The sequence below is a fragment of the Amblyomma maculatum genome, chromosome 10 (genome assembly GCF_055883805.1).
Source record: "Amblyomma maculatum isolate TAMU_Amacu chromosome 10, ASM5588380v1, whole genome shotgun sequence".
Taxonomy (NCBI): domain Eukaryota; kingdom Metazoa; phylum Arthropoda; class Arachnida; order Ixodida; family Ixodidae; genus Amblyomma; species Amblyomma maculatum.
In genome coordinates this window covers 165542727-165569076 of record NC_139353.1, presented here as the reverse complement: position 1 = coordinate 165569076, position 26350 = coordinate 165542727, and the positions used below count along the sequence as shown (strand labels likewise).

The 26350-nt window shown below is 46.1% G+C and overlaps 1 protein-coding gene and 1 non-coding gene across 3 annotated transcripts in view; one reads left to right on the top strand and one right to left on the bottom strand.

The window, feature by feature from the left end:
• LOC146177848 (BTB/POZ domain-containing protein KCTD3) overlaps positions 1–26350 on the top strand; it is a 178325-nt gene that overhangs the window by 114640 nt on the left and 37335 nt on the right. For both annotated transcript variants that reach the window (XM_084580612.1, XM_084580613.1), the window contains one exon: positions 20497–20667. In XM_084580612.1, the coding sequence (XP_084436738.1) occupies positions 20497–20667 (171 nt within the window). The remainder of the gene's footprint in view (positions 1–20496; positions 20668–26350) is intronic.
• Positions 10189–10262, bottom strand: TRNAS-AGA (transfer RNA serine (anticodon AGA)). The gene has a single exon. It is a non-coding gene; the product is annotated as a tRNA-Ser (tRNA).

The window sequence follows — 26350 nt, the reverse complement described above, 5'->3', positions numbered from 1 at the left end:
CTCGCCTGCTGCCGCGCACCGGCCACTCCGCCGGGGCAAAAAAGGCCCCGCGCCTTGCTTCCGACGCGCTTATCTACCCTCATCTGCCGGCGCTAACATCACGCCCCCTAAGATTATCTGCTCGCTCATGCGCACTCGCACTGCCCGTGCAAACACAATACAAATAGGAAGACGTGCGCGCGGTTTAAAACACTTAATGAGGTGCGGAGCCCCACAATATATATATATATATATATATATATATATATATATATATATATATATTTGATGGCTAATCATTGAAGGGGGTCATTCTTGGTCAGGATACCACGAGCGTCTGTCTGCTTATCTGTCAATACTGGCCCCCCTGTACCTGGATGCCTTTCGATGTGTAGTTTTGCACTGGAGGATTCATTCACAGCTACTAGTTCCTTTAAGCTGCAGAAAATGTAGGGCATCTTCCACTTCAGATTTTGCAACCTTCATGGAACGTGTGGAAGTTCCAAAGTTGGGCTCTGAGGAGCAAGAGAAAAAAACACTTCAAACAATCAAATTATGGTTTGCTTTTATGGCTTTGCATTTTGGAAAATAAATTAACAGCGACAAGAGTTCTCAAAGGGAAAAATAAATTTACTTGCATGTATTTTACATGTAATATCAACCTTGTTATTTTTGCTGGGGAGACAGAGCCTCCTTATAGTTTCGTAAGGAATAGCTGGCAAGTGCATTCAATTTACTACTCGTATGTTGCTTGACACTCGAAGAATAAGACACGCGTTAGTGTCATCATTTCTATTCCGCCCTATATTAGAGTGTACATTGGTTTTGTACTGTAGAACCCCGGTGATACGAATCTCACGAGGTCGCGAAAAAATTCGTATCATAAAAACAAATGAAAATAAGTAGGCAGAAGCATGGGAAAAGCAGTTGCGCAGATCATTTTATGTCCGAGAAGGTTTATTACGGTCACAGCTCGCCACTCGCGGCGCACACAGTACGAGAGACGATCGGAACGTCGGCGACGCGCGGTATGCGTGCCTCCGCGGACTTCTCGCGCCGCGTACTGCACGACAAGAGATGGCGACGTGCTAGCCGCATAGCGCCGCTGACTGCTCGCGATTCGTACAGCGCAACTAGTGGTAGCGAAGTCTGCGATGTGCGGCCCGTACGCGCTCGCCGCCATGTGCGCCGCCGACTACTACTCACAGCTGCGTGCTGCTGCAAACCTTTCGTGGCGTTGAAAACGATCGCGATGCCGGTGATGTGCGATCCGTCCGCCTCTGTTGTACTTCTCGCAGCGCGTACAGCATGACTGGAGATGGTGACATGCGGGCCGCACGGCGTTGCAAACTGGATCACGATTGCGGAACCAGCGATGTCTGCTCCATGCACACCCGCCGCGTACGCCGCCGCCAGCTACGGTGGTTACGACGTCTGTTGTTTGTGGGTCACGCGCCACTGAAAGCTTTTCGCGGCGTGAGCCCGACAGAAAATCGCAATGTCGGCGAGGTGCGGACCACACGTCACCGCAAACTGCTCGTGATGCGTACATACAGCGCGGCTGGCGATCGCGGAATCAACGATGTGTGGCCGGTGCGTAGTACTCAAGGTTGCGGCCACAGTTCGCGCGTTCATATCATCCGTTGTGACGCTGAAGAGTCTTCGGACCATCCGCAATTTTGCACATTTTACACAATGCACTCTGGCGGGGGAATTTTGCGAATTCGTATCACCCGGATTCATATCAACGGGGTTTTTGCTGTATTAAGCTTGTCATCTGATGGCTTTTGTTGCATTTCTTTTTTTTTTTCTTGGTGCGTGCCAAGAACTGCATCATACTTGCAATGGCGAGGCTAAATTTCATGCTTTTTTTACTCTATACATCTGCAACAAATTATATCATTCTATGCTCAAAAGCTTCCATACTGAAGTGCACACTATGAAAGCATTCCTTCATATGGGACAGGTTTTATTTAGTCAAGTGGTGTCCTGTACTTGATTTTATTTTTGCACCTGTACAGCTGGTTCAACCTTCGATTTCAATATTTTTTAATCACTAACCAAGAATAAATATTCTTAGACGAGTATACATTCATTTTGTTCTGCTGCACTTCTCTAAATTAGTACTCTTATGAATAAATATGCTTCTCAAAACATTGTAGTTGACATTTTTCAGGCTGTGATTAGGGCACAAAAGCGAAACTGGTTAGAGTAATACATTGAACGTTATTGAGGATTTAAGACAAACGTTCAGTCATCCATTGATAAGAGCAAGCTGTAAAAACAAGCTGCTCATAAAGAGGCGTCTTAATGCACAAGCTTCGTTTGACATGTCGTTTGAATAGTGTTAAATTTGCTCTTCTCGGCAGCAGCTTTTATTTCCTTGTGGGAAGAAAGAATGCCAACCATCACGCTTTGTTGGAGACAGTGTGCACAAATATCTAACCTGGATGCTTTCCGGCTGCCCGCAAAAATAAGAAATGCAAAACCAGTTTCGAATAGCGATTCAAGCATTGCGCGCTACACCCATGGAATACTGGAGCACACATGGTGCCTGCATAGAGGGATAAAGAAATTGCTGTGATCAGTTTAAGGACCTGAAATAAGTTACCTCTTTATTAAGTATTCTACCAATTGCATAACTTATGAAAACAGCTGGAAAGGGAACCGCGCGCATCTCCGGAGTCACCCCGGTATCTCTGTAGCCGCAACATGCCTAGCAGCGAACGCAGCATCCCTGATGCACTTCGTGCCCTTTCTTGAGAGTTGGTGACAGCCATCGCAAAAGCGGCCCGCTCTCCATATGTTACACTGCCCAATCCTCTAGAGCGCTATATTGGTAAGTTTCTGGTGAGCCACCTCCATCATTTTGGTTGGTCATTTGTCCAGCCGCTTCATGTGTGCGTAAACAAGCCCGTAAAGGATCGCATGCATGCAGCGTACAGTGACTGGCTCTGTGAGCACGCCCGACGCCAGCAGGCAGTCTCAAGAGAGGGACATTGCAAGATGGATTTATGGCGCGTGGAAGGCCCTTGAGCTGGCAAAAGCTCTGCGTGCATTTAAAAAATGTACAATTTTGAGTGCATTAGGTGGTACTGAAGATGACCTTTTATATGTCTTCAGACTCTGATGGCAACTAGCCCATAACGTTCATGTCTTGAGGTTGTGTGCGCTGATTTTATTCCATTAAATGTCTTAAGCAATTTTGACATTCTTGTTCACTGTATTATTTTTTGTACTTGGAAGAATCACCACCAAGTTATTTTCATGGTTTCCATGCGTTAAATATTACTTCTCCATAACTGCAGCGAAAAAAAAACAAGCACCAAGGAAGGAAAACACACGGACAATCTTTGCACTCACAATTGATTTTATTTCACCAATGCATTGGAAATATAAAGGTGCCACTGTGGATGCGCGCAGGAAAGAAGAAAGGAAGGACACGTCCCACCGTCAACATAAAACATTTTTCACACCCTGTGATATCGTGTGATCGTGTGGCAGAGAAAAGGTCATGTTCTGCTCTGTACAAGTGAATTGAAGTATCGCTTACGCAATAGCCGCCCTTTTTCTTTATATGGTAAGCTTCCAGTAGTTCACGTGCAGTTCACCTGCAAGAGTGGTGTCGTCCCATTCCAGAATTCAGCTGGTATGTCTGCTGACAGTTTTCTAACACAGTAAGAATTTTACCTTTAAGGAACTTCTATCGCTTTTAACAACCAGCACTACTTACAAACCAAAGGAATATGCATTGGGTCCTGCGTTGCGCCCATTGATATTTTTTTAGCCAGTATTGACCAGATTTTAGCATCTGTTTTTAAACCAGACGAGGTCACAACAGAGCACTGATATGTTGACGATGCTTTGATCTTGTTGGACATGCAGAGCACTTTACACTACTGCACTGATATTGACAGGATTTTAGATGGCATTGAACAGTATGGAAAGGAACCGACTTTCACTTGCAATGCTTCAAATGAGAATATTTTTCAGTGGGGATCGTGTATGAGTGCTATGCCCCACGTGTACAAAAACGCCTGTTAGGTTCTGATTACGCACATTCTAAAATAATTAAAAGAAGGATAACGAACTTGTGCCCTGAATATGCAATAGATAAATCGTGCGAGCATGAAATGCAGACAAGCTTTGATGGCCAATTGGCAAGAATTTGGGCTCAGGCTACCCTCAGTCGATCGTGACAGCTGTTGCCGAAACCCTCCTGAAAAAGGCAAAAAAAAAGTGCTACGACCACAAAGACTAGGGAAGCTGAGCGCACCTGGCGTCTGGAAGTTAACCCCCAACCTGCACTCAGTCTCGCATAACTTGCAGAAAGTTGTGAACAGGTTTAGGGTGCCGCTTCTTTTTTCGGCTCTAAAAAAGCTCGACCAACTATGCCCTCATATCTCTGGTAAGGAGTCCACTAAAGCTGGATGCGGGAAAAAGACCAAGCCTCATGTACAGTGCCCGTCAGGAGTGGTACATGTATGAAATTCCACTGTGATACAGAAAAGTCTTTGTCGGCCAGTCTGGCAGATGTGTCAATGATCAACTGAGGGAGCATGAAAGAAATTTAGAGAACGACGAAGATGTGAACTTGGTTAAACATTACAGGTATTGCCAGAAATGTTTGTCGCATTTTGAAGGTGCAAGGATTCTAGGCAAAAGCAATGTTCAAACTGCACGTGAACTACTGGAAGCCTACCATATAAAGAAAAAGGGTGATTATTAGGTAAGCGATACTTCACTTCACTTGTACAAAGCAGAATATGACCGCTTCTCTGCCACACGATAAGATGTATCACAAAATGTGAAAAATGTTTTATGTTGACGGTGTAAAGTGTGCTTCCTTTCTTCTTTCCTGTGCGTGCATCCGCGGCAGAACCTTTATATTTCCAATGCGTTGGCGAAATAAAATCAGTTGTGAGTACAGCGATTGTCCATGTGTTTTTCTTCCTTGGTGCTCGTCTTTTTTCACGCTGCGGTTATGGGCAAGCACAGTAACCAACTTGCCCAAAAGCTGGTTTTACTGTTGGAATTGGGGATGCTCTATAATCATGCAAATACGGTAATGAACTAAAAATTAATACTTTAAAAATGAAAGGTGCAAATCTTCTGTTCTTTTCTTTTTTTTTTTTCTTTTTGCACTAGAGTTACTAGTTCTTTGAGCAGTTACACAGGGATACCTTATTGAAAAATAGATTGCCACACTAAACATCCAGCACATGTGCATTTGCAAGTCCTTCTGTGCATCGATGTCAGCTTTGACTGCTCATGTCTTGACACTAGGTAGGCATGCTCCCTGACTGCTTAATCACAAGGATGTGTCATCTGCACAGTTTTATTTGACTGCTTCAAAGATATCCTGCTCATGTCTAGTCCTTCTTTGCCCTCAAAATGGTCACAGGGTCATGTATCAGGACAGTTTTCTTGCATTGTTTGCAGCTGTGGCAATGAAATGTCAAATGCCCCCCTCTAACGAAATGCAGAAAGGAACATCAGTGTTGCACTCGATGTTTCGCATGGTTGATCTTGCGTGCCTCTGTCCTTTTTTCCCCATTTCCAACTCCTGCACAAAGGCCAGCCAGTTTGCAAGGTGTGGAAAAGATAACATTTACGCCATGCCTTTTGGCACCTCCTAATTTTGTCAGGGGACTAGGTGTAGCATTATTTCCAATTTCTTCATTCCCTCTAATTTGGCGGCTTCTGGCCTGCAAGACCCTTCGCTTTCGGCAAGCCAGCTTCAGCAGCAGCCCCGATTTGCGAGAGAGGAAAAGGTGCTGCAAACAACCTCTCAACCTGCTTGCCCCCCTCAACCCAAACATGCAGTGGCAATGGCTGTTCTTCTCCACTGCATGCAGGAAGCTTCCAAATGCTGTGCCCTAGGCATGTGGAAATATTCTCTGTTCTGTTCAAATAAAATGCGAAGTGATTAGTTACTTTGTATGAATAGCACCGAAGTTAAGTTCATAGTTTATGACTGGAAATGTAGGAGTAAAAAAAGAACAGAGAGAGAGTTAGCATTTGCCAAAAGGTGCTTCAATTGAAATAAAAAATCAAACAAAAAAAATGAATGTTTTCAAACTTGAGTGATTTTTTAAAAAGCAGAAAACTGAAGTGAACTAAGCATCATAGTCTCAGGCCATTACTGCGAGGCTCTTTGCATGGTGCTGATTTGGGACATGATTGGAAATGCAGGCTTGCTCTGCACTAAGTTGCGCAACCCATAGAGTTGAGCATATTAGCGTGACTGCAATTTCAGGCATGTCATATCTATCAATGCAATTCCTTCCTAAAATCTTATTTCTAGATTTATGCCGCATACAGTTATGTGACCGCACTGCACGCGTGACCATGCTTTCATAGCACTGCCAGAGATGACGCTTTGACTCAATTGTCTGTCATATGAAAGTCGGAAGGTGTCAACGAAGGCATTGTGCATGCATGAGAAGTGACAAGGGGTGCTCGTCATGCCCCCTACCAATTGGAGAATGTGGTTCAGTCGTAGACCAGCAAAGGCATCCACAACGCATTTTTTTTCCTCAAGCCATGCTGTCAACACATCTCGCGGTGCATACACCTCCAAGGCATGCTGAGATATGCAGCATTCTGCATATGCACATTTATTACTCACACAGTCACTGCGTACACACAGATAAAGTGTCTAGTCTACTAGAATAGTTTCGTGTAACGCTGCTCTGGATGAAGGCATGCTGTCGGCCAGCACGAGACATAAGGAGACGTGAGCCCTCCCTCTTGCACCGTCAGACTGCACAAGTCCACAGGATGCACCTATTCTTAGAGAGCACGTTTAATTCATGCTCACTTGAGGGGAGGCTCGCCCCTATGCCTTGACTGTGAGAAAATGGCAGTCCTTTTCACAATGAAGAATATATTCACATGTCAGAATGTATCCTTCTGATGCGGCACCGATGTTAGGTGACTTTTACTCTCTGCTTTTAATTTCAACCACCGAAGGATGTAAAGAATAAGCTGTCATCTATTTAAAAGTTGATTTCCAGCACAGCTACGAGAGCCCGGCAAAGCATCTTAGAAGGGTCAAGGTTCGGGCTAGTGGGTAATCTGCATGATGTTCCATAGTGCACAACAAAGAAGAGACACAACATGAGCCCTAACTTCCACTAAAGGAATTTCTATTTTGCTGTGACAGCTTTATACAGAAACAAGCAACGTTTATCTTGTCAATTGCATGATGAGTCAATACATATGAACAAAAAAAAAGAAAACCTACACATGCTACAGGCGCTGAAAACACCACTGAACAGAAACCACGTTCACCTCCTCGGAGGTGTCAAGATTCTGAGGGCAGTCCCCGACGTTCTGGCTCGAGGTTTGAAGTTTGCAGTTGAGCAAAAGCGATCCGCTTCTGAGCTTGGTCCGGCAGGTTTCGAGACTCGCCCCTGAGGCTGAAGTGGAATGTTGCGTTTCCGAAGATGTGGACATCCTGAGCCATTGCAAGTCAGCTAGCAAGCGACTACCTCTCGGCAAGACTGTGGCCTACCTCAAGGACAATCGGCTTTGTCTTCTTCCTGCGGACAAGGAAGGAGGCTTTGCTGTGTTACTGAAGGACGAATATGTGACCAAAGCCATTGAAGCCATCGGTTCATCCTTCGATGAGTGCAGCAACGTGTCCTTGAACAAGGTAAAGAACAGGGCCAAAAAACTTTGTGAAAGCCTGAACCTACAGAAATTATGCAGCCAGTGCCTGTGTTCGTCTCACCTTTCTGCATCCTGTGTGTGGTTTTTGCGCTGTTCTACCTTGTGATGATCAACCAACTAGCCCACAATGTGTTATTCAAGTTCACTTCTAGTACATCGGGCATTCTCTCCTTCGCCTTGCATGACTCCCACCACCTGGTGCCACTCATCGCAACAATTTCGTGCTGAGCGTGTTCGCTCAGCTTCTGTATCCGTAACAAAGTTCTTCCACCAAACATCCTGGCCGTGTTTTGAGGCTTTCCACCTTCTGCTGGACATGGTATCTAGTTTTGCAAGCTTGCAAGGACGGAATTCTACAGACAGCGGCGTTTCTTTAAGGACCACCTATGGTTACTGTTGTAATCTTTGAAGCCGATTGGCGGCTCAGGAGAGCTATGCCGTCAGTTCTCCCGCACCTTGGACAGGACAACTGAGCTCCTGTGATAGCAGATCCTCGCACATCTTCGAACGCTCGTTCCAAAGAAACTACCACTGAACATAAACCACGTTCACCTCCTCGGAGGTGTCAAGATTCCGAAGGCAGTCCACGACGTTCTGGCTCGAGGTCCGAAGTTTGCAGTTGAGCGAAAGCGATCCACTTCTGAGCTTTATCCGGCAGGCTTCAAGGCTCGCTCCTGAGGCTGAAGTGGAATGTTGCGTTTTCCTGAACCGTTGCAAGCCGACTGGCAAGCGACTACCTCTCGGCAAGACTGTGGCCTACCTCAAGGACAATCAGCTCTGTCTTCTTCCTGCGGACAAGGAAGGAGGCTTGGCTGGGTTACTGAAGGACGAATACGTGACCAAAGCCGTTAAAGCCATCGGTTCATCCTTCGGTGAGTGCAGCAACATGTCCTTAAACAAGGTAAAGAGCAGGGCCAAAATCTTTGTCAAAGCCGGAACCTACAGAAGTTATGTAGTCAGCGCCTGTGTACGTCTCACCTTTCTGTGTCCTGTGTGGGGTTTTTGCGCTGTTTTACCTTGTGGTGGTTACATGTGAGCACTTTTCATACAATTCCCTACTGCCCGAACTCAAAAAAATTGTCTGTTGTTTGATAATGAAACAGAAGAACTACTAACACACTTCTCCAACCCCTCTTTTTCCATTGCCGCAGCTTCAGTTATTTCTCGTTTTTTGATCACTATGTTTGCCTATCACTGAACAATCTTCAAACTTGGGTGTGCACTTGCGACCACAGCAGTGATGAGCCTCTGTCAGGGGGATAGTTTCACATTTTTATCTTTTGCATTTTTATCTTTTCCGTCATCTTTGTCTTTTGGTCCTTTTGTGCGGAGGGCACTGTGCAGTTCCTTCTGTGCTCGCTTCCACATCTGGGCTTTGCCCCATCGCATGTAGCCATTGAAAATATTTGGAGTTTTCAAATACTGCTATCCTCTTCAATGCCTGAATTGAATACTAGATTATTTTTTTGCAGATTATGAAACTTTCGAATATTCGCATAACTCTACTGCACTTTTTACCCACCTTAGCATGATCAGATTCATGGGGTATTGGTGCTTACTTTGTTCAGTGTAAAACATTGTTGGGAGCAAGACTGGCATTGTTTACCACAATCTGTTGGGCTGTGGTCAAGTGTGTACAGGGCAGGCAGGCAGGCGTGTTAACAAACATCTGCAGGAACATAACAAATTCCTAGGGAGGGGACAGCGATGCCATTTTGCAGTTCACTGCTGCAGCTGCGAAAGGGACTGTGCCAGTGTCCGACCGTGTGACCATTTTCGGGATGAGGACTAGATATGAGCACATAATCTTAGAATGTTTTGTGCGTTAGCTGTCAGAGAAAATTGTGCAAGTAACAGATTTTTGTGTTTGCCAAACAAACATTGTGTGCACTATGTTCAGAGCCATCATCAGTGGATGTGTCATAAGAGCATTTGAAGATGCATCAAATGTAGTTGGGGGAAAAGTGTGTTTCGATAAAACGCAGTTGAAAGTTCACCATCTGTCCACGTCTTTTCTTGTGGACACTTTTTGTGTAAGTGCTGATTCCCCTTTCTTTCTTTTTCAAATTCCTTTCGTTTCCCTTTTTTTTTTGTTCCGTGCTGTCAGCTTGTGGTAAAAGCTCAAAGACTTCATCCACAGTGCAAATAAAGCATAGCTTTTATTGAAGGGTACCTCCAGAGAAATCGTAGACTTTAATGGAAGGTGATGAACAGTTCTATGAAAAAATTTGTTTGCTCCTAATAGCAAAGGAGCAATATTTTATAAAGGTGCAGTTTTTTTTTTTTTCATGGGATGCCCAATAGTGGCAAGGTTTCACTGCAAAATGGCACTTCAATATGTTTGACTTGCTACTCTGACCTGGGTTAACATTATGTAGCCAAGTCTTTTTGATGTCTGGGTGCTCTGTTGTTGCAGTATATTAGCAATAATAAGGGAGTAATTACTCACTGTCATCCACCCGAACGCAGCCATACGGCTACAGAGGAAAGCTATACAGCCTTCTCAGAAACTTCGTAGTTAAAGAAAAATTCGTCCTGATCCGGGGATCGAACCCGGCACCACCGCCTTTCTGGGGCAGTCGCTCTACCGACTGAGCTAACCAGGATGGCTAGCAGATCAGATGGTAGGGCGAGAGTGAATTTATCTATAACTCAAAGTGGGAATAGTGAGCAATGAGGCTACTCCACCTTGGGGGTTTCCCTTAAAAATATTTGCCCAACTATATTAGCAATAGTTTAGATTTTATTTTTTTATTTTCAGTATATTCTCATGACACATATTAACCAGTTATTGGTCGCTGTAGGCTGTTTATCTGGTGAAAGTGCTCTTTAACGTTGCATGCGACTGTGAACATCCCACTTCATTCTCGGTATGCAAGGTTGTGGAATAACCCACAAAAGCACATCACGCTGCACAGACGCCTTAGGGTTTTCAGAAACCACAGCATGGTGTGAAATAATTTTCTTGTCAATGCAGATCATGGAATTGGGCATTCAGTTATCTAACCTCTGATTACGTAATCATCAGTGATGGTGAAGGGCTACTTGGGTGCAGAAGAAATTGGAGCGAATGGCACACCACTCGTGTGCCACATAACTCTTGCTTATCGCCACATTGTGAAGGGTGAGATGAAATTGAGATGAGGATTCTGCCAGTCAGAGTACTAAAGGGGAGGAGTACATGTTGTGAGCAGATGTGGTGCATCATCAGAGGCTGCATCGCTCATGGCAGAGGACGTTCAGGACAAGCACTGAACTGCTGCCAACCATCTATGGAGTGTGAGACGTTACTCGTGACACCAAGAAAAACATCATACGTCAGGAGACCTATCAGACGTGTGGCATGTGCACAGCTAGAACTCGACACCAGGCAACCACAACTAGGACCAATGAAAGAAAACAGTGGGCAAAAATAAAATGAGGAGCCAAAGCAGAGTCACCAGCAATAAGTAAAGTCAAACAGCAACTGAAATATCTTGTGAAGAGTAACAAAAACATGTCTAACAAGAAGAGAGAACAAGCTGTCTCTCCTCATTGTTCCCAAAGCAACAAATATGAAGCAGTTTCATTTAAGTGAAAAGGAATAATGCATGGAAATTTCAGCATAGGAAAACAAAAAGGCAGCATAATTCTAGGAGACCATATTCCTTGTCAGTGAGTAAAATTGAAGGCAAGCTGACAAACTGGTCTCCACACTTGGCAGTGAGCAGAGCCTCATTGCTCACTCTTTTTTTTCAGTCCGAGCACATAATTTGATTTGCATACATGCATGTAATGGTCCACCCATGCTTCAGCTGAGGTGGAATTTTTGTATACAGAACTTGATCCTGACATAGTGGCTTAGTAGTTGGGATGCTTGACTGCTGCCTACAAGGACGCAGGCTCGAATGCCAGCCGCAACAGCTGCTTTTCGATGGAGGCAAAAGCAAGGTGCCTGTGTGCTGTGAAATGTCGGTACATGCTAAAGAACCCTAGGTGGTCAAAATTTGCAGTGCCCTCCTGTATGGCGTCTCTCATCATAGTCTTAGTTGCTTAGGGACGTTAAACCCAGTAAAACTAAACTAAATATACAGAACTCGGGAAGTGTGTGTTTTAAGCTGCCAGGGAGAGCAAAAAGAAGTGGATGGCAGAAACTAAAGATTTGGAGCCACCTAGGAGTTCTGGCTCCAGTTGGAGCGCTGCATCTCACAGCATAGTTCCATTTGTGTGCTTTCAGTTTGTGAGGATATTTTTGCCATCGCACAGGTATTAGTGTTTTGAAGTGGATATATGAGGGCCAGGCAGTCTGCATCCAGTTGAGTGCAGCGCACACTGATGCAACCACCACTCTGCTTTTAGGTGTCTGATGAGCGCATGGAAAGATTAAGGGTCTGGCACATGTTGTAACAAATTGTTGCTCTTTTGTCTCCCTGAGGTGCATTTTTACGTTTGGCTCTGCTGCTCGGATAGCGGCCTTTTATGTCACTCTGCAAATATAGTCAAACCCGGATATATCGAACTCGAAGGGGATCGCGAAATATTTTGATATATCAATAATTCGATATACAGAAATCAGCTTGAGACGCCACTTGCGATCGTGAAAAATGATACGGTATTTGTTGCGTAGTCAACCCACTCGCATAATGAACCCACTCCCCATTTCTGCCCCGGAGAATTTGAAAAAAACAAAAAAACAAAGCCTTTGGTGGCGCGTTCTTCCGTTTCGATCGTCGCATCCACAGCTCATTTATTGGCAGCGTGCTGCTGCGCAGCGGTAACGCCAAGCCGTGTTTGTCTTTTAACCACACTTTTCATAGATCCTGCAGTGGCAGGGAGCGAACTTGGTAGAGCGCCTGCGTTATGGCTTGATTACACAAGCCTGGTTCGATTTATCGTGCTGCGCTTGGGGTGGGGCGGCCGTAGTCCACTCCTATAAAATCATTGGCTAGCATGGTAGCTGCAAATGCCATTTGGAGCGAACAATGCTAAAAGCCGGTGGCATGACCGCAGCCGACCGCATGCTTTCGTTGATTTATAAATGCAAGAATGAACGACTCTCGCAAAAAAAAAAAAGCTGCCGCTTCTGAACGTTTACAGCCGCCATAGCTTACGCTGCGCTGCACGTTCAGCCTGACAAGTACAACTCTCGCAAAAGAAAAAAAAAATTGCCGCTTCTTAACCTCTGCAGCCGCCATAGCATACGTTCAGCTCGACGGCAAGAATAAACTACTCTTGCAAAAAAAAAAAATAAATCTGCCATTTTCTTAGCGTTCCTGGCCGCCGTAGCTTGTGCGCGTTCTGCACGACGAGACGCTCATTGCACGCCAGCCGCCGCGCTCAGAGCGCTCACAACACGCAGTAGAGAAGCGTCTGCCACAGGCTGAGCTGGCTTGTCCGCGCATGCGTAGTGCGTGCTGCTGCGAACGAGACCAGGAAAGAGAGAGGAAGGGGAGAGATAAAGCTCAGCAGAAGAGTGGGCACACCCTTCGCTTTCTCTATCGCGCTTTTCCCCCTCTCCCGAACACCACGGCTGCATTGGTTCCCTCTCGTTCCTTCACACACGACTTGCAAACGTCACGTGCTAGCATGGCAGCAATCACCACAGATGCACGCAGCTTTGGGGGAAGAGCGTGGCGCTGCCCTAGACCAGCCTTCGCCGAGCTGTGTCCTCTCATTCCCTCCATGCTTGGTTTGAAAACGTCATGCAGCAAACGGCCGAGGTGATGCGATCGTCTTTGGGGGAGGCGCACCGTCCAATGCATGGTGCGAAGTTTGATATGAACGACCGGTGAAATTGAGTTCGATGTACGACGCAGCTTTCCTGTACTTTTACATGGGATTTTCAAGGGGATATTCCGCGAGTTCGATATAACCAAAATTCGAAATATCCGGGTTCGACTGTATTTTGCTTCCTCAAAATGCATCAGGATCCACTGCATAGCAGCAGTTCAGCATTCCGTTATCTTTGTTACTTAAACATTTACTCTGTCAGCATTATGAGCTCCATTAGGCGAACATACTGGCATGCGTCTCTGTGTAGCCACTGAATGATGCTTGCACCTGTAGGAGGAGGAAGATTGGCAGATAGGTGTAGGCAGGTGCAGTTACACGTGTCCCCAAGCAAACAGCTACTTCAGAGAGAAGGAAAACACTGCTGAAAGCGAGAGTACTAAATGGATGTCATGCACCAAGCATGAAGGCTTAAACAATAATCGACGAGCAGGAAACCAGCCAAAAAAAGAAAAGCATCTTCCAAAAAAAGTTAACGTGCTGCTTAAGCTGTACACAAATTTTTTCTCTATTTGTTTAAGCGTAGTAATGTTCATATTTCATACGTGTGCTTTTCAAGAAATATTTTTTTCAACTGCCTCTGTTTTTGCGTATTCAAAAAAGGCGACAAACAGTTTAGCTCGGCTAATCCTGTAATATTTTGAAAAATCTTCACGTCATTTGGCACGGCGAATCTCTTCCGCAGACAGCCCCGACGGTCCTGGCTCGCTCCCCGTGGTTACCGACAGTGATGTACACACATCGGCTGAATTGGAGCAACTGAGAAGCGAAACACGTATGCGCGGATTCTGTCTGCGAGTGATAGTCACATGATTTTTTTTCACAAAATCACGTACTCATTCTGCAGGTCAAAGTTCTTTTTTGTAGTTGTCAAAGGCCAAAGTAGTTCCGGGTGGCTTTACTGTGCCACACTCTACTAAGTTATACACCACCTGCCAGAGGCATGAGGAGGATGCCGAAGTTGCCAGGAACGACATGGATCTCCGCTTAACCAAACTGTACCTGTGTGGCTTAGGGGCAGCATGTGTAACTCCAATAGACTAGATTGTGATTTTCCATCTCCATGGCAAAGCCCGATTTGGCACATTTTTTATATACCTGAATCTAGTTGTGGAAACATTGAGCTTTTACCGCACTTACTAGGTTACTGTGTAGCACAAACAGTCAGAATTCTACTTGCAGGTACTATGTGGGTTTGTTTTATTGAAGAGTTGCATTGTTAGTGCTCTCAAGTTGCTCCAAAATGCTGATATTGATGCTACGAAATGATTATTTTCTTCGTAATTGTTCCAAAATCCACATTTTCTGCTCGATAACTGCTAAAAAATGCATATTTTTTTGTTCCAAGAGCTGCTCCAAAACCTATTTTGGCCCCAGTAAATTGCTGGTGGTAGTTCAGCACCTTTTCTGCTTTTGTGTTCATCCTCATCTTTTTGCACTACCTGCTAGCAATGCAGCCAAACCAACCACAACTGAAGTTGCAATGTGAGGAAGTTGGCAACATGTTCTTTGAGAAGAAGAGCAGCTTCTTCTGTCTTGTCAATATAATTCTCCTTTATGATGGGTTAATATCGTGCAGCTATATAGACAAGTGTACAAAACCTCGTTTATTCGAAGCCATTGAGGTTATGAAAAATGTTTCAAGCCTTTTTTGATTGACCAAACACAGCTAAATATCAGACTGGGGCAATAAGTTTTCCTTGCTAGAACTCACTGTCATACCTCCCTGCTTCATGCTGCCATTAAATTGCATTGTGTAGTTTCCCGCGCAGTATCATGATGCACACACAAACGTTACATAGTGATGGCAGCAGAGCTTGAACGTGAATTGACGCTTCACACTTGATTGCAGCCTGAATGGGTTGTGATAAACCAGTACAGCTGTGGAATTTAATTCTAGCAAGCACACCTCTAAAAAGTTTGTGTGTTATGTGTGGCTGTTCTGGGGGTGCAATCACCAGATAGCATGCATTTAAAATTTCTTTTAGCGGAGCTTTTTGCATATTGCGACAGGGGTAGGTTTATTATTTATGACGTAAGCGGGAAATGCATGAATGCATGATGCGGGGAATGCATGAATGCAAACGTCTGAAGCGAAACACCACGCCACTGATTATCTTTCTTCAGCCTGTCAAACCTCTTACATCGCCTTTTGAGAAAATTTTAATTCATATGATTGGTTCTTTCTGAAGTTGCCTGACCGCCATCACTGGATTATCGTAGCTATTGACTGTTTGACTCAGAATGTGGAGATGTCTGCACTCATTTCTGCCAAAGCAGCCAACGTGTCGAACTTTTTATTACACCAAATTGTTCTTTGCCACGGCGCGCCCCGTGTGGTATCAGTAATCACAGTTGACAGTTCACTGCAGATATCATGGAGGAACTTTTGCACCTTTGTGGCTTGGAATACTGTCATTCTACTCCCTACTACTTTCACACAATTGGCCTGAGTTCCTAAACCGGACTCTCATCAACATGATATTGATGTATATAGCATCATATCACAAGAACTGGGATGTCATCTTGCCATTTGTTACTACGCCTATAATACCCCTGTCACACGGTCATTTTCAAAGGTGATTGAGTCGATAGCCTTCTATATTTTCAATCACGATTAAGCTCGAACAAGTTTTGCCGCTGCTACTCGGCAAAACTCGAAGGCTGTTGAAATAGTTTTAGTGTTTGGCGCCATACTTTTGTGGCGCCACTGTCGTTGTTTTCAGTTTGTCTTACAGAACTAAGGTCTTTCTATAAATGCAAAATAAAATATAACTGTTACCTGTTTTTAGTAACTGCAGGTTTTTAGTTGTTACTAAAGCACAACCTTTTCTTTTTCTTTTTTTGAAACACGTTGACGTTCATACGGCTGTGCTTTTCATTGTGCTTGCTTTTCTCAACGGTGCAGGTTACTGTGGTAGAGAGTACAAAAATAATGCGGCTTAAAAAAGACCGATGCTATATTTAAATTATTATGCACACCAATATTTTACCGCATAAGTATAACGATAATAAATAACACTTATTCATGTTTTTGTATCCTTAACACGCTGTGTACGAGAGTGCGCATGGTGCTTCTCGGGTCAACGCTGTCAACCTTGCGCTACTTTCGAAAGCCTTCGAGATCTCCATAGAGTTCTGAGCTGTTCCGTTGACTCAATAGACTATCGACTCAATGGTCATTCAAAACACCTATGTGGCAGCGTTTGAAGGTCTTCGAGTCTATAGACAATTCGTTCGAGGGCCTTTGAAATGCCCATGTGACAGCGGTATAACACAGCTAAGCATGAAGTGACCGGATATATTCCTTTTTTCCTTCTTTACGCACTATTACCATCGACCTTCCTGAACACAATTCTTCCATTCTCCATGCACGATGACCTATCTGTGTCGCAACATCTCTATCTTGCTGAAGAAGCGCTCGTTGGCAACCATCTAGTCTTGCTCGTTGGCAAACCATCGCCTCCCACCAAGACTGTGCAAAGGTTCGATATGATGCAGCTCATGCTGCAGTCACTTATGAGTCCAAAGAATTGGTTTGGCTGTGGACGGCATTGCAATGCCGCGGATTGTATAAAAAGTTCCTGTGAGAATACGCCGAACCCTTTGTTGTTTCAAGTTGGTTGAGCGAAGTAATCTACGTTACCACTAAAGTGACATCAACGAATCGCTGCTCGCAGAAGACGCAGCTGGCTCACGTGGCATGATTGAAATGCTGCAATCATAGATACTGTTGAGTTGCTCAAGAATGAGCTTCGTCTGCTCCGGGGATAACTGTTACGTCAATTACGCTACGCCACACGGCCCTGCACATGAAGTAGAGGAGGAAGAAGTTGAAGCGCGTGGACTGGGATGAGGACAAGCCTTACTTTGTGCCTTGCATTCATGCATTCCCTGCTTACGTTGTAAATAATCAACCCACTCCCATAACAATATGATTAACTGAGTACAGTAAAAACTCGATATGTTTTTTATAAAATGCAGGGAAAAAACATATTATCCAGGAAAACGTATGATTTGAACTGCCTAATGTTAAAGAAATTAACTGCTGAATGTGTACAAAGGCATTTAGAATTGAGACTTTCACTGCATAAAAGCGTAGATTAGCATTTGTAGACATGAAATATGCACAGCTCGTTTTTTAGCTCTCACAGAATTCACTTCGTATTTGCGTTGTCGTAAGCACAGAACAATGTTAGCTACAGATTTGGTTCGTAGAAGGAATGACGAGCTGGGTTCACTTCCTTGGTTGTTTCCGGATGCTTAGCCCTCTTACACCAGTGGCACGTGGAGAAGCCATCGCGACGGCTTACAGTCACCGCGCTTTTGCTTATGCCCCTCGCGTAATGAACCCCCCTCCCCCCGGCCCCATTTTTGCCAGTGAGCATTTGGAAGAAAAAAAAGAAGGAAAAGAAAAAGAGTTCTTCAGCGTGTCCCTTCGTTTCGCCCTGTCACCGTCACATTCACCGCGCTTTTCCTGGCAGTGCGCCAAGATGCTGCGCAGCGATAGCATCATGGTGTGTGTACCTTTTCACATTAGCTGTCACGGGGAAAAGAAGCTGGGGAGGGCAACTTGGTAGAGTGCCAGCACTACTCCGGTTGTGCAGGCCTCGTTTTCACTGCCACATCGCGTTTGGGGCGGGTATCGCCCAATGCTACACAATCGCGTAATAGTACAAACCGTCATGATCGCCACTGACCGCGTGCTTTCGTTGATGGCTCACGGGTGGAAGGATGGACGACTGTCGCACACAAAAAAAATTGTTCTTTTCGCCCGATTTGGTTTTTTTGTTTGGAAATGTGTAGTGCTTGTTCTACGTCATAGCCTTTCATAGGTATTGGCTGGGACCCCGCTACAGAAATATTTATCAATACTTCCGAATTAACGGTAGTCGATTTAGCGAGTATTTAGTTATAATTGGTTCACAGGAAGGGAAAGGCGCAGTATATGTCACACTTGCTCTGTGGACACCTGAACCGCGCTGTAAGGGAAGGGAGGAAGGTGGGGGTGAAAGTGGAAAGAGAGAAAAGGGAGCTGGGTAGTGGGAGGGCTACGGAGTAATTTCGACCACCTGTTGATCTTTAACGTGTGCTGACATCGCACAGCACACGGACACCTCTTCGTTTCACATCCATCAAAACGCAAGCTTCGGAGGTTGCGCAGAAGAGGAGAGCAGGAAGCTGCCACCGCGGCCGCCAATCCCTACCCTCCAGTGCCGCCGGCCGCCGTACTGGTTATGGCACCATTACGGCTTTATTCTCTTTTCCATGCTTTTACCTGGTTTCATCTTCTGTCCCCGTTTTAGATGTGCGAAGCCTCTAACTATGCCTCTCTATCGCGGATGCCTTTATTTGGCTATGTGCTGGGCGCCAGGCAGCCCAGATGCGGTGTAGCGTAGTTCGAATTATCTGCAGCGGAACCGACTCGCGTTCCAATTCAGGGTCTTTTTGTACACAGACCTCTATGGAGCTTGACCAGACCAAGTAGTGTAGTTCAAATTTTCGAGGTTCGAATCAACGGGCTTTCACTGTAGTTGTAGTTATCAAATGGTTCCTCCCGAAGTTACGTACGAAGTTACATTTCCGCGGGAACGGGCACTTCATAAGATGTCTTGTTGGCCTTCTGTGATGCTTCGCCCCGCTGCGCCTGTGCACTGCAGGAAAGCAATTGTGGTGGAGCGCCGTTGATCAGTTTTTGACGTCGCGAGCGCTCGTTAGTTCACGTCCGATTGATCACAAAAAATATTATACGATCATAGTTTGTCGAAAATTTGAACATAGTAATCAAGAGAAAAACACTATGGGAGATGTTTTACTGCCCGCAATTTTGAATGTATGAAACGGGAAATTGTATGAACTGGGAACGTATCACTGAGGCTCTACTGTAGTTTTTTGGATGCATGGAGCATTGTGTGTACCCAGGAAGGGTGCCAGTGTGGGGTGCATACTGCCATTGCTCTTCTGAAGCTGTCTTACACCTAGAAATAGGACGGCTAAGTGTCTAATGGTCTTATTTTTTTTTTTTTTTTTTGTAAAGAAAGGTTGTCTATATGCGACACTACCTGAATAGTCTAGATGCCACCACCTGATCCTCAAGTTGGTGCACATTGATAAATAAATGACGCAGGCTGAGGTTGCATGCAGTTAACCGCTGCGGGAACAGAACAAGGATGGATACGTTATGGGACGTGCACTGCTGCTGGTGCTTTGATGCCAACAGCTTCGCTAGACGCGGTCTTGGCCGTAGCCGGGTTGAAGAATAACAACGAGCACATGTGCTACTGCCTCTGTTCCTGCCATGCCTTGAGGAAAGGGCAAGAGCATGTTACTTTGATGCCGGTGTACATGGCTTCATTGCAGTGAAGGACGCTTTCTTCTCTATGGGTGGGCACTTCGGTAGTAAAAAAGCTGTATGAGAGGGATTTTTAACTCCTATAGTTTCCCTTGCCAGAAAAAAAAAAATTGTCTGGAGGCAGGGGTGTCAGCTGTTTGCAGCCTGTAGCTTCGACCACAAGCATGCCTCTGGCAAGTGGTATATGCAAGGGAGGAAATGGCCAGGTACAGATTGGTTGGAGGGGCATTGGCATGATAACATAATTATAGCACGCTGTAGAAAAGTAACGCTCACACTTGCGTGCCACGTGAATCTCACTGATCATTCATAAAGTTTTTTTGCTGAGAGCTTGGGGCTCTGTGCACAGGGGCATATCTGTCATGAACATCGCTTCGCGGCAACGAGGGGCTAGTTCTTCAGTGGTTTGCTGCGAAATTGGCATTGGCATTCTGGCATAGCACCGCAGTTCTTCAAATGAACTGGACAAGTGTAGACTGCTGCTCCGATTTATCTCTTCAGATTTGTTTTACAAAGTACAGTATCGCAGAAATTCTTCAAATTTTTCTTGATTTAAATATAACCGAGTTTGAGTTATTGTTAAGGAAGCAAGCAAACAGATAGATCGCTTAAAAAGTGTTGGGGGGAGCAGTTCCTGCAGTTGCGCTAAATGAATGAATGCATTAAATATGCGATGCAAGAAATAATTGTGTATGCCTCCTTACCCCTCTTGTGGCCAGGCCTGTGCGGCAACTGGATCGAGATAGCGTATGGCACCAGTGCGGGCACAGTGCGGGTCATTGTGCAGCACCCTGAGACAGTGGGCCATGGGCCACAGCTCTTCCAGACATTCACGGTCCACCGGAGCCCCGTCACACGTGTGGTTCTCTCCGAAAAGTATCTCATCTCAGGTGAACTTCTTCCTTCCTTTCCTCCGGTGCATGCCATCAGCAAAGTGCTTGCTTAAAGGGGCACAGTGAAGTTATGCAGCTAATTTCAGCCAACTTCGAGGTTCTTTGCACCATGCCGACGTCAGTTCAAAATGAAATATAAAAATCGGCGGAAATAGGAGTTATTCGGTTTATAAAGTCTAAATACAAGAAAAAAAACAGCGCGTCTGAGCTGGTGTGAGAGGGAGCCCCTCTCCCATTTTGCTCGCCCAGCGCTCGACTTGGGCGGAACTGATCAGAAACACAGCTTTCTGCTGATGTAGCAGATGCTATTCACCATGATTGTCTAACTCAACCTGTAGCCGCGCTTTTTGGTAGCGTCGTTTAAATGGTAACGAGGTTGCGAAGCTGTGCTGTGAGGACTGGCTTCTCTGTTTGCCCAAAGCTAGCCTAGCCCACCAGACGCTGCTCCACACCATCTTTGTGGCAGTGTCGACGAGGTGGACCCGTCGGTCGGCATATCTGCGTCGCCGTTTTGGTATTCCCTCGGTGTTCATTACCGCTGCTGCTGCGGATCACTCGAGCGCTACTTGTGCGAAAGGCAGAGACGAAGGAATGGCGTGCAGGAGCTAAGGCGAATACTGCCCTGGTCCTATACAGGGCACTCACAAAACAAAAAAGAAAGTCTGTCTTTTTTTTTTGCATACTGAATCCTTCCTTCAAACTCACATCAAATCGTCAGTTTGTGGGGATGATCGTATGAAAGCGAACAGTGAATAATAACAGGATAGTGTTGCAAAGTATAGGGGCTATCTAAAAGCCAATGCAGATGCCTTTCTTCTACAACCAAGGTAAAGTACTGTGAAGATAAAATTCTAAAGGGGCTAAAAAATATCTGCCGAAATACCAGTGGCGTTTTGCATAGGCACAGCGCCACTTTCATCGGTGCATGCTTTAACAGCCCTTATACTTTGCGACATCTTTTTATTATTCATCGATTGTTCTTCACTCAACCATTTCAATAATTACAGGCTCCTTGAAGTGTCTCTCCACATGGACAACTTTTTAATTGTTTTAAACAAGCAACGGATCCTGTCCACTAAGGCAACAGTAAACAGTGTTTGAGAGGATTTTGGAAAACTTGGAAAAGGGCTAACTTTCACCTATGAACTACCAGATAATGGCATGCTTCAGTCTAGACTTGCATTTAAAATTTTTAGATGGGCACATATGCTGAACTTATTCCTGTCATGCATGAAAAGGTCTTTGCTGTATGACTCTGCCCACTCAATGGTGATGAAAAAGGGCATTGCAACCTGCTGGGAGATGCACTTCGGAATTTGTGGCGGTATGAGAGGACGGTATTCCACCCCGCTCCTACTCCGCAGGTGCAGCGTTCTCGCTAGCGATCCGCGGAGGGAACAAAGGGGACAACGGACGGAGACGACACAGCGTTAATACTCCAATGCTATTTATTGCACTTGCAAATAATACAGAGCATGCCGGCTAGCTATACATCCACAAGGTTTTCCTTGGAAGGGCAAGGCTACGTAAGAAGGACTTTTGACTCACCGGCTGGGGATGGGGGATGCAACTTCGGCGGCGGACATTTGCACGCACCGTGGATATGGCAGCCGGGATCTCCCATACGCGCCGCATTCATCGGACAAAGCCATACCACGGCATCTGCCGCGGGAGGTGGCGAGAGCGTGCGGTATATACCGGTCGCTTCGCCGTTGGGAACCACAGGACGAGCGGTCGTGCACGACGGGTCCTCCCGTGTGCGCTGCATACTCCGTGCCCGCTATCCCCCGGCATTTGCCGGGAGAAGTGGCGGGAGGCGACCGCTGGTGTTGCCGGCTGGATCCAGAAGCTCTCTTTCTTTGCTCGCGGGAACCCGCGTAGACGTCTTGATGGCGCATCCATCGTTGATTTTCCTTCCCCCTAGGGGAGGTATTTACCTCCTCTCCCAGCCGGCGCTTCCACGACACTCGCCGGAGTGGTGACCGGTCGCGGCGAAGGGGGGGGGAAACTGGTTTCCCACATCCCTCCTTCCTTAAATGTTCACTTATGGTTGTTAGCTGCTCCTTGGATGCCATCCGCGGGGTACACACGAGGCTTGCAATGACGACCGCAGGGCAGCTCACACAGGCAAGTCACTATTGCAATCCAAACGTTGGGGTCATCCGATGAGTAGCAAGGTGAAGGGGCCTCCGCTGTCCATCAGCAGGTCTCAGAAGCCAGCGTGACGGGAGGGTGTTGTACCCGCTGACGCGCCTTTGTTTGCAGGCAGGGGGTTGGCCTCCCCTCCCGTCAAGCCGAACTGGTTCCGTGAGACTCCGCAGCTTCAGTGATTCACGGCCGCAGGGCAGCAGGCAGGAACGTAGACAATGGCAGCAGGCACAGGCGGCTTCACTGTACCTCTGCATAACCCTCCGGATCTCCAAAAGGTCGAATAAATTGCACAAAATGACCATTTGGTAAAATGCGGGCCAATGCGAGTGCCAAACAATTTTATCCGGCACTGCACTGCGTTCCGCTAGTCCGAACGAAGCACGGGCATCCGCGGTTTGTTTGCCGGCATAATAATCTGGTTCCACGAAATTTTCGATTTGCCTTCTCAGCCCAAAAATACCAGGTTCAATTGAACGAAGTTAGTTTTCTCTAATTCAGTGAGATGTTCGGCTACAGCGAGGTCAATATAAAACAAACAAAACGCATTTGCGCATGCTGTATACCATGGTAAGACTGTCCTCCGATGTGCGACAGGCAGCTCCCAAAAAGAGCCTTAAGCCTACTCGCTCTAGCACTAAAAACAATAGCTAGAACGCAATGCCGCGAGGATGCGCATCAACGCCAAGGAACCCAGGGTGGCCCTAATCGCTCGCTGCCATCCAAAGGCAACTTAGTGAACGGCGCCCACCGCGTCCAGCGGTGTTGGAGCGCCCCGGTGCTTTCTGGGAATCATGGCTGCAATACCAGTCAGCCGATTGCGGCACCTCGCTCCCAGAGCCAAAGAGATAGATGGGGAAATTTTTACAACTATATACAAGAAAAGTAGGGCCACCGTCCCGGCTGAGGCACTCACTCGCTTCCGGTGTGCTGTTCTCCGTGGACGGCTCGGTCTCGCGCTCCATGTACGGACCTCGTGGCTGCACCTCTCAAAGGTCTCGGCACACACACACACAAACAAATAAAAATGCTCCGCACATACACAAATACATGCACGACCATTTGTTCTCGCTGCAACTATTCTAACCTCGCCATCAAGAAAGCATATAGCCTTGCTAGCACAGCAATGTCGGGTCAGGCCTAACGTTAAAGTCCGGGCAGGTACTCCACGCCGCGAACTGACTATCGTCCTTTGTCCCAATGGTTTGCCACACGTCGGGTTACCGTTGGGGCGGTGGGAGCGAGTAGCTCAAGTGCTTCTGCACGAGAGCACCACGTTGAGCCGCCAATGTGGCGGTATGAGGGGACGGTATTCTACCCTGCTCCTACTTCGCAGGTGCAGCGTTTTCGCTAGCGACCCACGGAGGGGAACAAAGGGACAAAGGACGGGGGCAACACAATGTTAATACTCAAATGCTATCTATTGCACTTGCAAATAATACAGAGCATGCTGGCTAGCTATACATCAACAAGGTTTTCCTTGGAAGGGCAAGGCTACGTAAGAAGGACTTTTGACTCACCGGCTGGGGAATGGGGGTGCGACTTCGGTGGCGGACATTTGCACGTGCCATGAATATGACAGCCGGGATCTCCCGTGCGCGCCGCATTCATCGGCGGTGAGAGCGTGCGGTATTTACTGGTCGCTTCGCCGTTGGGAACCAGAAGACGGGCAGTGGTGCACGACGGGTCCTCTTGTGTGCGCAGCGTACTCCTTACCTGCTATCCCCCGGCATTTGCTGGGAGAGGCGGCGGGAGATGACAGCTCTCGTTGCCGGCTGGATCTAGAAGCTCTCTTTCTTCGTCTCGCGGGAACCCGCGTAGACGTCTTGGTGGTGCACCCATCGCTGATTCTCCTTCCCCCAAGGGGAGGTATTTACCTCCCCTCCCAGCCGGCGCTGTCACGGGGCGAAGGGGAAGACAACTGGTTTTCCACAAATTTCTGTGTATGAGATGCAAGCCAGGTTTAATAACCAGTAGGACAGGCTTGTTGAAGCCGGCCTCCCTGAGTTGGCCTTAGTGCCAGAGGCGGAAACACTTCTGAAGAAGATGAAGGCCGGTGCGAGCAGGAACGAATTAGTGAGAAAGGAGAGATCTGTTGTGGTTCTCTATGTACACAATGTTACTCAGGCATGAAAAAAGTTCCAAACCGGTTTAATGTACCAGTAATATTACCTGCCCTCTGCAAGCTTGTCCAGCTAAGCTGTCGCATAACATGTGAAAGCCAAAAGGTCGTCTGTCAGAAGAAGCATTGCCAGCAGTTGGTTAAATTTGCCACCAACGTTGTGTATGAAATTCCATTGTCTTGTGGAAAATTCTATGTTGGACAAACGGGACATTGTGTGAATGACTGACTTAGGGAACACGCAAAAGTAATTGAAAACAATCAGGGTGAGTGACTTGTTTTGCACTGTAGGGCTTGCACCAACTGTATGTCACAGTTCGTAATGGGAGAATTTTGGGTAGATGCCGACATCAGACAGGTCATGAAACTCTAGAAGCCTTTTATGTCAAAAAAGCTGGTTCGAGTTGTGTCAGTGACACCGGGTTTTCTTATGAGGCTGAGCAAGCATTTCTGCCTTGCCTGCTTTGGTAAGATTAGTGCCATGTCCCTAATACCTTGTACGTGTGCGCATTAGCCAAGAAGGCTACTGTATATGTTGGCAGCTTTCACCTGATTAAACAGTTGCAGTAAGTGCCTGTGGTGTTCTTGTTCTTGTGTATGTCTGTTTTGCTCTGAATACCTTGTTATTATATCTGACAACCAACTAGCTCAGCAGTTAACTCTCTTTATACCACTGTCACGCGGGCATTTTGAAGGCCCTTTAAACGATTGTCTATCAACTCAAAGGCCTTCGAACGCTGCCACATGGGTGTTTTCAATCGCCATTGAGTCGATAGTCTATCCAATCAATGGAACAGCTCAGAACTCTGCAAGATCTCGACGATCTTCGAACGTCACTCAAGGTTGCTAGCTTTGACCCGAGGAGTGCCACCTTCACACTCGTTCACAGTGCGTTTACGATACAAAAACATGAACAATGGTTATTATTTCTTATCTTTAATTTGTGCGGTGTAGGGGTGTGCTTATTCAGTCAACACAGATGGATTCAGCTCCTCAGGATGAATTCGCAGCGGAGCGTCAGGCGTACCGAATCACAAAGACAACAACCAACTTCTTTGTTCTCGAGAGCGCCAGCATGTGACGCATGTCAGTGGCTATAAAGATGAAAATTACCACACTACAGCAGTAATATATTAGTGTGCGTAATAATATAAAAACAGCATCGCTCTCTTTTGAGACAGATTATTTTTGTACTCTCTACCACTGTAACTTGCGCTGCCGAGAAAAGCATACACAATACAACAAAAACACAAGTCAACGCGTTTAAAAAAAAAAATTGTTTTTTAGCAACAACCAAAAACCTGCAGTTAAAAAAAATGTTAACGGTTATATTTTATTTTGCATTTACAGAAAGACTAGTTCTGTAAGCAAAACTGAAAGTAACAATAATGGTGCCACAAAAGTTTGGCA